This window comes from Saccostrea cucullata, unplaced genomic scaffold, assembly GCF_032062105.1.
Source record: "Saccostrea cucullata isolate Sc308-1 unplaced genomic scaffold, CSIRO_AGI_Scuc_v1 ctg571, whole genome shotgun sequence".
In the NCBI taxonomy this organism is placed as follows: domain Eukaryota; kingdom Metazoa; phylum Mollusca; class Bivalvia; order Ostreida; family Ostreidae; genus Saccostrea; species Saccostrea cuccullata.
The window spans coordinates 109,638-125,913 of NW_026932178.1; the positions used below are offsets into that span (position 1 = coordinate 109,638).

Sequence of the window (16,276 nt, forward strand, 5' to 3'; positions counted from 1 at the left end):
TGTACCCCATAATCTGCATGAATGTTAAAAATGATAATTAGAAATAGAAACAGTTTTAAGTTCATTCTTTGTTAAAGGTTTTCTTTTATAATCTTTGATTCGACAAATCAGCTTTTATAATATGTCTTTAACGTGTTGATACATTTATTATATGATGTTGATTTTAAGGTTTTAGAAATCCCTTTCTATAGGCACAACTTTACAAAATTAATTCAAATTTATTCTAATTATGCCTTACAAATATAATTTTGTGCTTGATATATGTGAAAAAGCAGGGATCATTTACCAGAAAGATATCTGTGGTTACAAAACTATGATTGATAATGATACAAGTGATTGACACATGTGACACCATATGGCCACCATGAACTCTTCATCTGTGACCAATTTATGTTTAGTATTCTCCTTATTTACGTCATTACTAATTACAAAATGGACCAATCAGAAATATCAGATTTATATAAATTGGCAATATGCTGTGAGGGGTTTTACTCGGATTATCTAAGAACCAATCAGAACTGTTCGATATCCTACTGTTGATTGGTAGTGAGATGTGTTATTTGGAATATATAACCAATCAGAACTGTTATTTATCATTTTGTTGATTGGACATATAAGTTTTACTGGGATTATCTAAGAACCAATCAGAGCTGTTAGATTCCTTGATTTTTTGGTTCTAAGTGGGCTCTTACTTCTATGATTATTTGTTATTGATTGAGTGTTCAAGATTGTAATCAGGGTACGCAGCACAGTTAAGGTTACAAATGGAAATATCGGCGATTTTTTAAGATAAAAAATACATACTTTTCTAGGATGGGCGAATCTTTTTTAGGAATTCATTGATATCTAAAAAATTTAATGTGGTTTAAATCTACATATTTTGGACATTTAGATTTTTTATTTAGACTTGTCATGTGATGTCGACGTCACATGACTTTGGCAATTATACTTGCAGTTTAGAGGTCATCTATATATTTCAATATTGCAAGGGCATAACCAAGTTAAAAATTTTAATTTTTTTTATAATTCTTTTCAACACTATATGTAGTTTGTGAAAAGTGCTGCGAACCTATATAGATTCCCTTTTTTAATTGGTAAAATTTAATTTGTTGGACGGCAGGTTGAATATTTTGCTGGTCAACTACATTAAATATAGCTAAAATTAATTTATCTGCAAGATTTCAAGAGGTTCGCAGCATTTTTCAAATATCTTAATGCTTCTTGAGTTTGTGTTTAAAATTTTGACAAGATACATTGAGGGTATGCCCTTGCAATAAATCGATTTCTTATGGCCCTTCCATTACTTTTTCAATGAATCTGCATACGAACACACGACAGTATCGCTTGTCTGGAGAATGCACATACAGTTTACAAATAAAATACTAAAATAGACATCGCATCCAAGTTAATGGCTCTTTATTTTACTGCAAATAATATTTTATTTGAGAACAAAAGAGATTTTTCATTGTACAAAATGTGACTTGATCAGCCTCTCACTGTGTAAAAACTGCGTCATTTTTGCGAGATGACGTCACATTGACAAGTGCATTGCGATTGATGCATCGTTTATATTCTGTTGTGTGGGATTTAACAAACGACAATATTGCATGTAATAGTAAGTCTGTATGTAGTATACATCTATCCAGTTGTTTGAAATAGCAAATAATTTCATTTTGTGGTATTTTGAAGACCTTATATTTTTCGTGACGTCATAGTAAACATTTCCCGTACAAATTAGGCCCCGCCTCCTTACTGTAACCTTAACTGTGCTGCGTATCATAGAAACTTTACCCTGTCTTTGTTTTCATACCTCTAGAATTTTCAGGGATTCACTATTAAGTTTCTTCTGATGTATTCTTTTGATTCTTAATTAGAACTAGCTTATAATCAGCTTTAAATGATTTTCTTAATCTTGGAATCAGGATAATTCCTATATTTGTTTGTACATGTTAATGTTTCATTATGTATAGTCATAATACTTAAACAGTTGACGGGTTGTAAATCTGTGTTAATTGCATGTCCCGGTCCTTATTGTATGGAAAACAATTGTAACAACCCTTAGTTAATTCTGAGGTTGACCAGTCTGATTATATGTGCATAGTTGATTCAACTGTAATATTTTAAAGCTCCTTAAGATTTTACAATATATTTTCAGACATGTGATATACATGTAATCTCATTATATTTATCTGAGTCATGTACAGCTCTGAACAAAGAAAAACATATTTTAAACTCTGCATAATACTTTGAAGGATTATCCAAAGAGAGTAAAAGAATTCTTATACTGATAATGTGTATTGAAGTCAATAATAAATATGAAACATGTGAAAAGAATCTGAATTTTAGAGACGTGACTTTTCAGATGATTTTTTATTGATTATTAAAGATTTCTAAATGCTGTGCCATTTTTAAACCCCAAGCATGCATGCATCATATTGAAGAATTTATGTGTGAAGTTTAGTTTTTACCATCATGTTAAATGAAGAGAACTAAATTTTGATATTGCTGTAGATTTTGTACTTCATTTTGCTATATGAAAAAAATATTACATTTTATTTGATAATGATATTGCTTTGGTTGTTTATTCATATAAAGAATCACAGACACAATTGAGAGAAATGGATTCTGTAGACGGTTAATTGTATGTGAGTCTTTAATATTGTGAAAGATCTTGTAGACTTTCATGAAATATGAAAATAATGAAAACTAATCAAGGTCAAAATTTCATTCAAACAATAAAATTGTGAGCAGATATAATACACATATCTTTGTAAACATCAGAGATTATTTGTAATGGAAGGACATGGAGATAATGAACAGTTTTCAATATTACAGTCCATAAAACACTACAAAAGAGGAACAGAGCAACCACAGACCTCCAAAACCTCAGAGGTGGGATCAGGTGCCATGGAGGAGTTGGCATCCCACAGTGTGCTCCTTGTCATGATCGGGAATTAACTGGAAAATCCGTTGTCAATTCAGTGTATAAATGGAGAAGGCTGGTAGTTTTTCACAGTTTTATTCATTCATTAGCAGACATCTTGATAACAAGAGTTACAAATAGCGTGAATAGTGTAAAGACAGAAAATTTAACAGTGAGTTCTACTTGTTTGAAATTCCTGAAATATTGAGGCCTTATAGTTTATGTTTTTACTAAACTGATTAAAATATATATGTTGTCTGTCATTGTTGTTTTTTTTTAAACTTTGAAATTCATATCCTTAATTCTGAATCAATGGGCCATTTGCAACCAAACTTGGCACAAAGCATTTTTTGATAGGTGGTTTCAATTTTTTTTTCTCATATGAAGGGTCCCTATCCTTTATCAAGAGGAAGATAATTAAGAAATACATGTAGAGAATATTGGTTGGGATCGTTTGAAATTCTTTTTCTCAAGAACAACTAGGCAGCAAGTTATTTTATCACAAATTTATCCCATGGATATCACTTGATATTGCATTTCATATCCCATTGCTCTGATGCCACAATCTGGTTTGCCATTTAACAGTTGACAATTTTTTTTTCAAAAGGGTTTTCTATATTTTCTATATTCAGAATGTTTCGGAGCAAACTCTTACATATATTGTAAACTCAGCATTCAACAAGACGCTAAGATATGGAATGCTAAAATTCTCTTGACTTCTAGTAGTTTTTCATTTTAGACTATTTAATATTAGCTTTATAATACATGGAATAAAAACAGACTACCGTAAGAAAAAGGATATGTAAATAATAATCTCACTTAGATGAATTTCTACAAATATCTGACACTTAATTAATTAAGGGATTTCATTGAAAAATGCCTTGTATTCTCATTTCTGTAGCTGAGTATAGTTTGTGATGTGGTTCTTCTCTGAGAGACTGTTGGTATGAGTATAGAGCAACCTGGAGGTTCCCTGTAACCTGTTGACAGATCCCCAGAATCTGCCACGATATGTCTCTGTATATTATACGTATAAGCTGTCCCTGATCATAGTGAACTAGGGTCTGTAGGTCATCTAGAGCTGTTTGTGCTCCCATTGTGTCTACTTGTCTGTAGCAGAAGATCTCTAGCATGTATAATAGTATCAAGGGTGGGAAATATAATATAGGCATCCGATTCTGTAGAGCAGATTTTTGTTCTGGTATTGTAACGGATTCTATTGTGAAGTCTGATATAACCTGCTACAGCCTGTCTCATCTTTGTAGACCAGGACTGTCCCCCTACAGCCTCAATATACATCTCTCTATCTACATTACCCATATACATCACATAGGGCTTTGCTAACTTGACCTTGATCATCTCTATAATAGAAAACGTTTCTATGTGTCTAAGTGTTTTGTAATAATACATCGCTATGTGCAGCATGTCAGTAATACAACCAAACTTGGCTGCTAATTTCATCATGTGACAGGAGATTTTGTCAGCTCTATACCTCAGTTTGTTTTTATGTGTGTAAGTTTCCATGTGTAATAAAAAAGCACTTTCATTAAGAACATCAGCTGTAAGTTTCTGTAGCATCAGTACTTGATACTGTGTCAGGAACAGCGAATCTGTCAACTGTTCTGTTACATGTAGATATTTCATACAGCCTTGTATGTTCACTTCGTTTAATTTTTTGTAAAAACGTAGTATTTCACAATATAGGTTTACATCAAACTCAGCCTCAGAATTCAGAGTATGTTCATCGGTACAGATGGAGAGTCTGGGGTTTTGTAGGACATTTATAATACAGGACCTAATGGAGGGACTGTGTAGAAGGAATGAAAATCCCTTCTCATACGACCCATACAATCTTATAAATAATTGATGTTGTTTGTTCCCATGAATATTACTCAGAAACATGTTGTTTTCTGGAATGAAAAAAGTTAGGACAGACCCCCTCATACACCCATTTGAGGATGAGTTTAAAACAGATCCAGAAACCCCCCAGAAGACTTCGTGGACACCAGTGAGGTATTGTATTTTGTTGAATCACCCAGAAGAGTGCTGTTTTCATGTAATAGGAACACAATAATTTATCATCATCACCAAGTCCATGGTTAATAATTTCTGTTAAGAACAAGTTAAGTAAGCCGTAGGTTAAAAATTGACAATGATTCATTGCATTCACTAGTCTTTGTTCTGCCAGAGAGAAAGAAATTCTCCATTCATGGTATTCATGTCTTCCTAGCTTATATCCTATTGCTAAAAAGTGACATTTATTTTTTACTATATCATCAACAACATGAGGTTGGGGCCATGAGTGATATCTGTCTACCCATGAGGAGGCAGACGGAGGCCAAAAATCACTAACAAAACAGAGGGCAGAATCAATCTCTATTGTTCCAATTGTTGTACTGGCACAGGGTCCATGATGAGTTGATTGTCTTATTGACGCAGCACACATGATCTGCCTGTACTTAGAACTAGATAAATAATGTCTGTTATTCATTGTAACACAAACTCTCTGCATGTCACTGTCCATGCTTGTTGACTTTAAATATAACAGAGTAAATCCTGGTGGACTATCAGAACAGTCACAGGGGATCAGTGTTTGTCTGTGTTTTGTAATACTGAGACTGAGATAATTCCCAGATCACACGGTGATCATTTGGCCAGAACATATAGTCTACATCTGATCCTTCCAGTCTGAATCCTTCTCTGACACTTCCACTCACCATCACACTGAACCCATCACTTGTTTTCATTTGATTTTCCACCTTTTCCTTGATGTCTACCAAATCTCTCCTCATGGCCACCTGTGGTGAGGTCCCCACTATGTGACTCAGTCCCACAAACACTGACTCTGATATGTGTTGTATGGCTTTAGTACTGAGAACGATTAAAGTGGAAATTATACTCTTGTATAATGAATGTTTCACTTTTGTTAATCTATAATATGCACGTAATTATCATAATTGAAGGTTATTAACATGATTATTAATAATACGTAATTATATCTATTATTCAAAATATTGTAGACAGTGTATTTTTTTTTTTCTAAATGCAATTTTAGCTCACCTGAGCCGAAGGCTCAAGTGAGCTTTTCTGATCAAAATTTGTCCGTTGTCTGTCGTCGTCGTTGTTATCGTCATAAACTTTTCACATTTTCATTTTCTTCTCAAGAACTTCTGGGTCAATTTCAACCAAACTTGCCACAAAGTATTCTTAGAAGAAGGGAATTCAAGTTTGTTCAAATGAAGGGTCATGCCTTCTTCTAAGGGGAGATAGTAATGAATTAATAAAAGATTAATGGCATCTTTTAAAAATCTTCTTCTCAAAAACCACTGGGCCAGGCAAGATGAAACTCATGTAATGACCCCCAGGCTAGGGTGGGACAACAATGGCTGATCAAAGTTTTATATAGGAATATATAGGAAAAATCTTTAAAAATCTCCTTCTCAAGTACTTCAAAGTCATGATTAGTGATATTTATATGGAATAATTCTCAGGTAGTGTAGATTCTAGTTTGTTCAAATTATAACCCCCAGGGATAGGGTGGGGTCACAATGGGGGATCCAAGTTTAACATTAAAATAAATGACTGCCGTCATGAGAAAAGGGCCCTTATCTTTTGACGTCACAATGCTCAGAAAACGACGTCAAAATCGCGGTATTGTAAACACGGAAGTAATTTTTGTTGACTGCATTTTGTAAACAAGAAATAAAATTGAATTTCAAAGCGTAACAAAAATTTGAAACTTGATGCGGACATTTTTTTAATAGGTATATGATATATTTACGATTTAGTGCGTAAATTTATTCAAAATTTTGTTTAAGTATTTAACTTGATGTAGATATACAGGCCATCGGACATGCACGTTGCTAACTATGGAACAGCGATCAAAACGATATCTATGCATGACTAAATTAAAGATGCTGCACATTTGTTTTCTGAGCAATTTACAAATGCTTAAATGAATTCTGAATTCATGTTAAGAAGTCTTAATATTAAAAGTTTTATTCCATATACATTTGTACATGTATATTTTTTCAGTGAGAGAGAGAGAGAGAGAGATCCGCATATATAGTAATTACCGTTCTTATAAGCACTACTTTTTTCCTGAAAAATATATACCATAATTTAAAACGTATTTAGCCATTTTAATTTTAATCCATAGTTAATCATGCTGATGTACTCCGATAGGCAGCCTTCGGTGAACTGTCGATTTTAAAATGTGTGTAAAAAAAAGGGGGGGGGGGAGATAGAAGACAATCCAAAAAAAAAAAATCGGAATAAAAAGACCGGTAAAAGTTAAAGCTAAGAAACATAATCCCTCTTTGATTGAATAAAGACACAGGTAACATGGGAGATTCAAACCTTTTACATAAACAATAATTTTTTTTTACTTAATTAACAGTAATAGAATATGCTATGGGAAAAAAATACGGATGATGAGGATGTCACGAAAATTTTGTTAAAATAAATTTTGTTTCAAAAAGTAATTGAAAATGATCAAATAAATACATTCAAAGGAATTGTATAGTAGACATTACTATTGATTCAAATTTCTGAAATTGTTCCGATGAAATGAATGAATGAAATCCCACTGGAACCTATTTTGCAATATGTTAAGAAAATATTTACATCCACTAAATATTTTCTCCTTTATTTCTTAGGAAACCCCATTGCGTTCATCCCTGCATAAACTACAATAGGCATGTCGCCTGTACAGATTTCTTAATCAGTAGCTGTTCCATCAATGAAACGTATAAAGACGTTTGCATCACAATAATTAATCTTTTTAATCCTACTTTAATTGATTATTCAAGCAGATATAAATATTAACAATAAAATGTCTTTCTTTGTTTGTTATTACTGGAATGAACGGTCGCAGCTATTGCAGAAAAAATTTACATAACCCGCTTACGCGGGTTATGTATTTTTTCTGCAACAGCTGCTTCCGTTCATTCCAGTAACAACAAACAAAGAAAGCATTTTATTGTTTAATTAAATACAGCTATTGTAGACTTTTCCCAAAAGCATTATACCCAATGTTGTCTGTAGAAATTAATATTACATAGACAGTGATATTATGAATGACGATATTTATAAACCAAAAGGGGAAAAAACTATTGCTAAGCAAAGTTACGTAAGAATTTCTAGATAACATCAAATACATCACTGAAAAAGCAAAAGTATGTGACAAATTGTTATGGGTTTAATTTCCAAAAGTTATGAAAATGTTTAAAATCTTTAAAAACTTTAATGAGCGTGAAATATATATCACTGACTATTCATGATATGAAATAAATAAGTCACATTTTGCGTTAAAATCTTCAACTCTGATACATGTATCAAAATACCCGGCATATCTCGCCATTAATTTCTTAAAGTTCCGAGATAAGACTTTATATCATAATCCTAACATGACTCTACGAAGAGTAATTAATAAACAAACACAATTTTTTTTTCTTTTAAATAAAATACAAGTATTGGCCATTACAGTCGCACGCAAGTAGCAACGGAGGTTGGGGTGTGCATTGAAAGTCTGCCCTCCCCCCCGCCACACACACACACATACACACTTTTTGTTGCATCATAATCAAATTCGGTCACTATAGGGCAACATGATAAGGCTCTGTATAATGCTTGATTAACTCTAACCCTATCCCCCACCCCCGCACCCCAACCCCAACGGCGAAATTGGATTCCAGTTTCGACATACACACCCTTTTTTGGTTTAGTAGGTTTTTTTTAAGGTAGATATAGTTTTTCCTAACTGAAACCTCCCCCCTCTTTTTCAAACGAGTTGTGTGGGGACAGGCCAAGGTACAAGTCAAATGTTTTTTTTTTATCTTGATATGTTTGGTATGTTCTGAAGTAATAATTAGGGAAAATGGCTTGCCTAAATATTTTCAGCGTAAGAGAGTCAAATTAGAGCGGTACACTATTACAGTATCGCCTCATAAAAAAAAAAAAACATTAACGAATAGTTCATTATTGGATAAGACAATCGCATCGAAATGTGAAAAGGTATCAAGTTAATTAGCCATTGTCACGGAGGAAAATGAATAGATGACTGTTCGTGGCTGTTAAAAAAATTGTTTTGATTGTGAAGGAAAATATGGTGGCTGAAAGTGCCCACAACTAAAAAAATATAGCTAACAACCCCCCCCCCCCCCCCCCCCCACACTGAAATGGCTTCCTAAGGGCCTGCCGTTCTTGCACAAAAATATATAAGTATTCATTCAGTTTCAAATAGATTTCGTCAAAATTTAGAACAGCACAATTACCATCCCTTCGATTAAATTATACAATATTATACATAAATCTTCTTTTTTTTTTTGAGATCGTAGTAGCGGTCATTGTAAGAATATACAAATGTTGTGTTTAAGTGAAACATGGTACAGGTGCTACTTTAAAAAAAAAAGGTTAATGTGCAGAAATATTTCTAACCGAATTAATTGTGATTTACTTAAAAAAAAAATAAGAAGCAAAAAGACGGTTAAATTGAAGTATAAATTCAGAGAAAGTATCAATTTCAGGTACGGTATATAAATCATTCAGATTCATTTGTCCTTTATTAGTCTATTTACTACGTTTCTACTCCATAACTAAGACAGGCGAAGAAAATGAATTGTATAAACAATGGAAACTTAGAGCTTTAAACATTTTAAATAAACTATTCAAAAAACGTAAAAATTTTAAAATCCGCTTGCATGGAAGATTGATTGATTAATTGGATATTGTTTGACGTCCCTCTAGAGAATTTTTCACTTTTATGGAGACGCCACCACTTGCCGGTGGAGAGCTGCAAATTTTGTCCTATACTCGGAACTCAGGGCCATTGAACTTTTTCGTACCAGCACCTACTGCGACACGGGACCTCGGTTTATACGGTCTCATCCGAGGGACCGGTCTCCATATCCCACAGTGGGATTTGAACCCGCGACGTAAAGATTGACTCTATACTTCCTTGCATGGAAAAAGGGAACGTATATTTTTTTCATGAATGTTTATAAAAGGAATAAACTTTTTAAAAACAAGTTTACATATCTTGGCGTATCTGAATTTATTATTTCTTAGTTGAATTCTTCGGTGATACAGAAAATACATGGTGTTTTAAGCTCTACTGGTCAGAGACCAGAAGAGCTTATGCGATAGTAATGCGTCCGGCGTCTGTCCGTCTGTCTGTCTGTCCGTCTGTAAACAATTTTTCAAAACACTACTCCTCCTACAATTTTAGTTTGATTTCAGTATAACTTGGCACACAAGTAGACTACACTAAGATACATAGAATAGTGCATCGGTTTTTGATTTCGATAAACTGTGTTGCCATGGTTACTAAAAATAGAATTTTCTGTAAAATTCCTTAAAAACGCTATTCCTTCTACAGTTTTTGTCTGATTTCAGTATAACTTGGCACACAAGTAGACTACACTAAGATACATAGAATAGTGCATCTTTTTTTGATTAAGATGAACGGTGTTGCCATGGTTACTAAAAATAGAATTTTCTGTGAAATTCCTTTAAAACGCTACTCCTTCTACAGTTTTGGTCTGATTTCGATATAACTTGGCAGACAAGTAGACTACACTAAGATACATAGAATAGTGCATCGGTTTTTTATTTCGATGAATGGTATTGCTATGGTTACTCAAAATAGAATTTTCTGTGGAATTCCTTAAAAACGCTACTCCTTCTACAGTTTTTGTCTGATTTCAAAATAAGTTGGCACACAAGTAGACTACACAAAGATACATAAAATAGTGCAATGGTTTTTGATAAGTACAAACCAGTAGAGCTACAGTCTCGACAGAGACTTCTGGTTTTTTATCGTAACAGTTATAGGGAATAAAGTTACGTGCGTGTGTTTTGGTGAGTGAATGCTGTCTACTGAGATTTTTTTCAAATATCATGCAGTATCGATGTGCTTTTTGCGAGGGGTGCCCCGTTTTGCGCGAGGCGTCCTTCTGCATCGGATTCTCTCTCTCTCTCTCTGTATATATTTCTTTTAAATATTAAGTGTTACATGTGCTTTACATATTTTATAAATTGAATTAGATTATTTTATATAAGAAAAATAATTTGTTTGGATATAAACAGATTAATACTATTTTCCTACTGATTATGTTATAAAGCGTTCCTAAATTCTGCCTAGACCCCCCTTTTTTTTACGAAATTACCAGATCTGCTCTAAAATTAGCATGAAAATCGTAATAACATACGATATCCCTCAGGAATAGTTAGATACTAGTCGCTTGCAATAAAAAATTAAATACTTTCTCAAGTTGTTAATTCTCAAAACGATTGATGTTATTTAAATAACATGTAATTTCAAGATTTTTTGAAAATTGAATTAGACGCAGGCGACGTCATTACGTTTTCACTGAGTAACGTCAAAGTTATTTTTGGAGCGCCTCACTAAAATGCTCATAAAATAGGAAAAAATTGAGATATTTTCAAAATTTATGTATATTTGCATTCAGAAAGAGTTCGTCTATCAAAATTTACCAAAAAGTCAATTTGTGAAAATTTGACCTTAAGGGCCCTTTTCTCGTGACGGCAGTCAAATATTTACAAAAATCTTCTTCTCGAGAAAAGCAAAGCCATGATTTGTAATACATGTGCTAGCATTTATATGGAAGCATTTTTGGGTAGTGTAGAAATAAGTTTGTTGAAATCCTGATTTAAATTTATTCAAATCACGACCCTTTTGGGTAGGGTGAGAAACAATGGGCAATCAAATTCAAATTTTTATGAAGTTATATATAGTAAATAAAAAACATCTTTTTATCAAGAACAGCAAAGTAATATGCTGTACTAATATGAAGGAATTCTCAAGTAGTATTAAATACAAACCCCCTCCCCCCTTCAGTTAACTTTTCAGTTCTGATCAGATTTGTACTTTTTCCTAGCCAATTTGCTCAGGTGAGCAATGTGGCCCCTGGGCCTCTTGTTTTTATTCCATTCATAAATCATGAAATTAAAAAAAACCTTCCCCATTTGAATCATTATTTTTCAAATCAACTAAATCAGTTTATATATATATATATATATATATATATATATATATATATATATATATATATATATATATATATATATATATATATATATATATATATATATATATATATATATATATATATAAATAAAAGTGTCTTATGTTAATTGTTTGCTATTGGATATTTTTTAATATAGTAGTGTAAAAAGTTAAAAACTAATTCTAATGGAAACGAAATATACTAATTCAGATAATTTAGTATTTTTAGACTGATAAATTCTTGTCACTTAAACTTACATTTGTGAGCTTCTAATGCACTGCTGATAAAGTGCGAATTGAGAAAATCTTGGTTTCGGATACCAGCTACTATTGGCACCTGTGAATTATCTACTTTAATATATTTTTTGATAAAACACAATAAAAATCACTTTCTAGAAAGCAAATTAATGAAATAATTAAGCAATTTGATTGCTTTTATACCCGAAAAGGGCTCTATATCGAAATTTTACTTGTAAATGACTGTTTACATCGTGTTTTTCACGTACTCGCATTCGAAAAGTACATAAAGTACTACAGGACTAATTGGACATTTAAGTTGAAAAATTTAACTTTAATCCAACGTTTTTCCATGCCATAGACACAAACAATGTGATTTAAATGAATTTATCCATGGGATTTGCCAATAACCAGCAAATTCATTTTATAGCTGCTAAAATTGGTTTCTGTAAAATGTTGACACAGGCGACTTTTGATTTGTGTAAATGCGACAACTGGTTTACGTCTCTGAGACTGTTGGTTTATGTTACTTAACGTGAATAATATGAAATTATTCAAATTTATATGAAAAGAATAATTGTTTTTATAGTTTAGAGTAATTTTTGCCCATTGATTGAACCAATACATAGTGTTCCATCAATTCTTTTTACGGATATTGTGTTTCTGATTAAATGATTCTGTTACTTTTAAATAGAGTGATATGGTGTGAATGAGCAGGACGATGACACCAAATAATCCTAAACTGCACCAGTTATACATATACGAATGTTGTGATCAAGCGATCAAGCTTAAATTAAAGCAATAAACGAATGTATAATTGAAACAAGATGTGTTTGTGAAACACTATGCGCCCGGCGGCAACAAATTTAAAAACATTTTTTTAGCATAAAGGTCGCAGTCAAGGTCACAAGGTCATCCATCTTGGTGTCATTTGAAAGATCTTGATAAGTGAAGTATGCATACCAAATATCAAGTCTCTATCTTTCATGGTTCAAAAGTTATGGTGAAGGTTCAAAAAAGCTATTTTTAGCATATAAGACACAGTCAAGGTCACAAGGTCATTGACCTTTGTGTCATGTGAAAGGGCTTCATTAGTGAAATATGCATGCCAAATACCTCTATCTTTCTTCGTTCAAAAGTTATGGCAAAGGTTAAAGTTTGATGTCAAAAAAGCTATATTTAGCGTATAGGTCACAGTCAAGGTCACAAGGTCATTGACTATGGAATTTTTTGAAAAAACTTAATAAGTGATTTATGTATACCAAATATGAAGTCTCTATCTTTTATGGTTCAAAAAATATGACAAAGGTTAAAGTTTGCAAAAAATCCCTATTTTTAGCATATAGGTCTCAGTCAAGGTCACAAGGTCATTGACCTTGGTGTCATTTGAAAGAGCTTCATTGTCGGAGTGGGCATACCAAATACGAAGTCTCAGCCATTCATGGTTCATAAGTTATGGCGAAGGTTAAAGTTTGCAGACAAACAGACAGACAGACAGACAGGACAAAAACAATATACGCCTCGGATCTTTCGATTCGGGCGCATAATATTTTCCTTGCAGTATATGTTTATTCAAAACACGATTTGAGTATCGCATACAGTCTAAATTTATCCAGTAACATCTAAGGTACGTAGTATGCAAGTTGGGGTGTACTTTTTTCTGAAAGTAGTCTTTTGCTTTTAATTTGATTCATGTTTATGATTTTTTAAGCGGTCATGCTTGCCCCCTCCCCTTTTTTTAGCAATGGGTAAAGTAGAAGCGTTCTGTAACTCGCTGGTTTGAAAAAAAAAAATAAGATAGACGACCAAAAAGTCACCCATACAAAAATCTGTTTAAAAAAAAATCATTGCGCACAAAAGCTGTGCTTGGTGCTAAATTAATTCCTCCAGATTCTTATCTCAACTGCACAAAAGCTAAAAAAAAATAATCCTAAGACCTCTAGCAACAACTCTTGTAGTTGACTTGTTCATGAATCGTGTTGCAATTGAAATGATTTTTCTGTTGTCATCTTAAAAATGGAAGTAAAATGTCAAATTCGATGGTCTCAATTTCATGTCAAGGAGGGCTATTTACAATAGTTGTGGAAATAGTAAGTGGATATTGTTAAGGAATTTACTTGTATTTGGAACATCCAATTAGAAATAGTTTGAGAATATGACAGTTTGAAACCGAGAAACAGTGCATTTTTTGTGCACAATAAATATACACCTTTATTCCAGTTGGTGGCACTGCAGCTCTCCCGTCTGTCAATATATTTTTTGGGGAGAGCTACAGTTCTGCAGCTAATCGTAAGGTTGAACTCTGGCAAATACAGCCGTTGGGGAAAATGGAATATTTGAGGAAAGGTCTCCCGCACGCCAAGAAATAGACTGTTTTTCCTAGCTGCAGAACTGTATTTAGCGTTATGGTTTTATTGGTCTTGATAGTCAAGGATTAAAACATAAAACCATTAACACTACATTTCTGTAGATTTGTTCTTCCGAGACTGTTTATATTTGTTGGCTTGTCAATCGCCTGCAGCTCTCATTCTTCTTCCATATACATTTTTAAAAAGACACGGGTATGATTGTTTAATAAATAGATAGGTCTATCTATGTCCCTGAAATATGAGAATATTTTGTTGAAATATTAATAAAAATATTCCATACAAGTTGAATATCGGATATACTTAATGCCGGTCCATGCCATATTTCCAAGTCAAAGGTTAAAAAATTATTCAGGAGGTAAAAAAAAGTTATAATACACTTTCATGTTTAAAGGTATAGGCGTCTGAAGCAAATTGAAAGTTGGGGGGGGGGCTAAACCAACAAAAAAAGGTAAACCACAATTTTCAATGCCTATATTATGTATAAACATTTCCCAAAAAAAAGTGGGAATTAAGCCCCCCTACCCCCCCCCCGTTTCCGACGCCTATAAAATGTCGGGGGGGGGGGGGGGGGGGGGGTCCAAGGTCTTCTTTCTCGTTTCTTCTACATCGAAAGTTAGTGACCCTTAAAATCTAGGTAGTCGATTGAAGATTACTAACAAGATGAAAGTGGAATTATTAAAATTGAACTAAGGGATAGAGCTTTAATGAACATATAACATATTTTAGTGAAAAGGGTTATTTTTAAAGAATGATACCCAATATATACTTTATAACCAGAGTGAATTCTGCTTTTTTATCCTTTAATTTTTATCACATAATCGAACAATTTATGTTGGGGGGGGGGGGGGGGTATATGCAATACACATTAAATATTCGATAGAAGCTTTATTAAGAGTCATTTGAAACAACTAGTCAAGGACTGGAGGTATATGTTTTTGTGACGTATTCAAAGACGTTGCGTTATCAAATGTGTCGAAAATAAAGTCTTAAGAGCTCTACTACGAAAGCAATGTTACAGCAGTAAAACGTCGCACCTTATGAAACAGAATAGAAGCCAAATGTAGCAATTACAGGTGCCGAAAGTCGCACATACAGCAACCATACTCGCGCTGTATATCAGAAAACTTTATATTGCATCAAAAGTTTTAATCCTGTGAAACATTAAAGGCATGGGGAATCATAAATGATTCATACAATTTATATTCATATCATTTTAAACAAAAATAACGCAGTGTAAATCGTGTTTAACATGTAAAAAGAAAATATGAATAGATACAGTGAAATACATTGAACGAGTGTAATCTGAAGCAGTAACTGGAATGCTCCTTATATGTATTCAGCTAAAAAGCAATTCTAAGTTGCATAAAATCATTCTGAACAACAGTAATTACATCTTAATCAAATATTCTATCATTTCTGATCGTTTAGTTGTTATAAACTGCCTCATTGATGTAAACCAATAGTAGCTGGTGTCCGAAACCAAGATTTTCTCGATTCGCACTTTACCAGCGGTGTAATGGAGTCCATTTTGATTTGAAAAGTTTCAGATGCTATAAATAGAATAGAAAAATTCCAATACATCTACTTTCACTTTGTAGAACTTGAAATTATCTGTGCTATTAAGATTACAATTAAATTGTTTTATGTAAAACAGTATTAATTGCCATAATTACATCAAATAAAAGTAGATTAATTTGATTAACCAGAGTGGTACAAGTG

At 33.0% G+C, this 16,276-nt stretch overlaps 2 protein-coding genes across 2 annotated transcripts in view; one reads left to right on the forward strand and one right to left on the reverse strand.

Moving 5' to 3' along the window:
* Positions 1-16,276, forward strand: part of LOC134234595 (elongation of very long chain fatty acids protein 7-like) — a 216,358-nt gene that overhangs the window by 83,266 nt on the left and 116,816 nt on the right. The window lies entirely within an intron of this gene.
* LOC134234577 (uncharacterized) overlaps positions 5,500-16,276 on the reverse strand; it is a 28,134-nt gene continuing 17,357 nt past the window's right edge. Inside the window, exon 2 of the mRNA XM_062716657.1 lies at positions 5,500-5,768. Within this exon, the coding sequence (XP_062572641.1) occupies positions 5,500-5,768 (269 nt within the window). The remainder of the gene's footprint in view (positions 5,769-16,276) is intronic.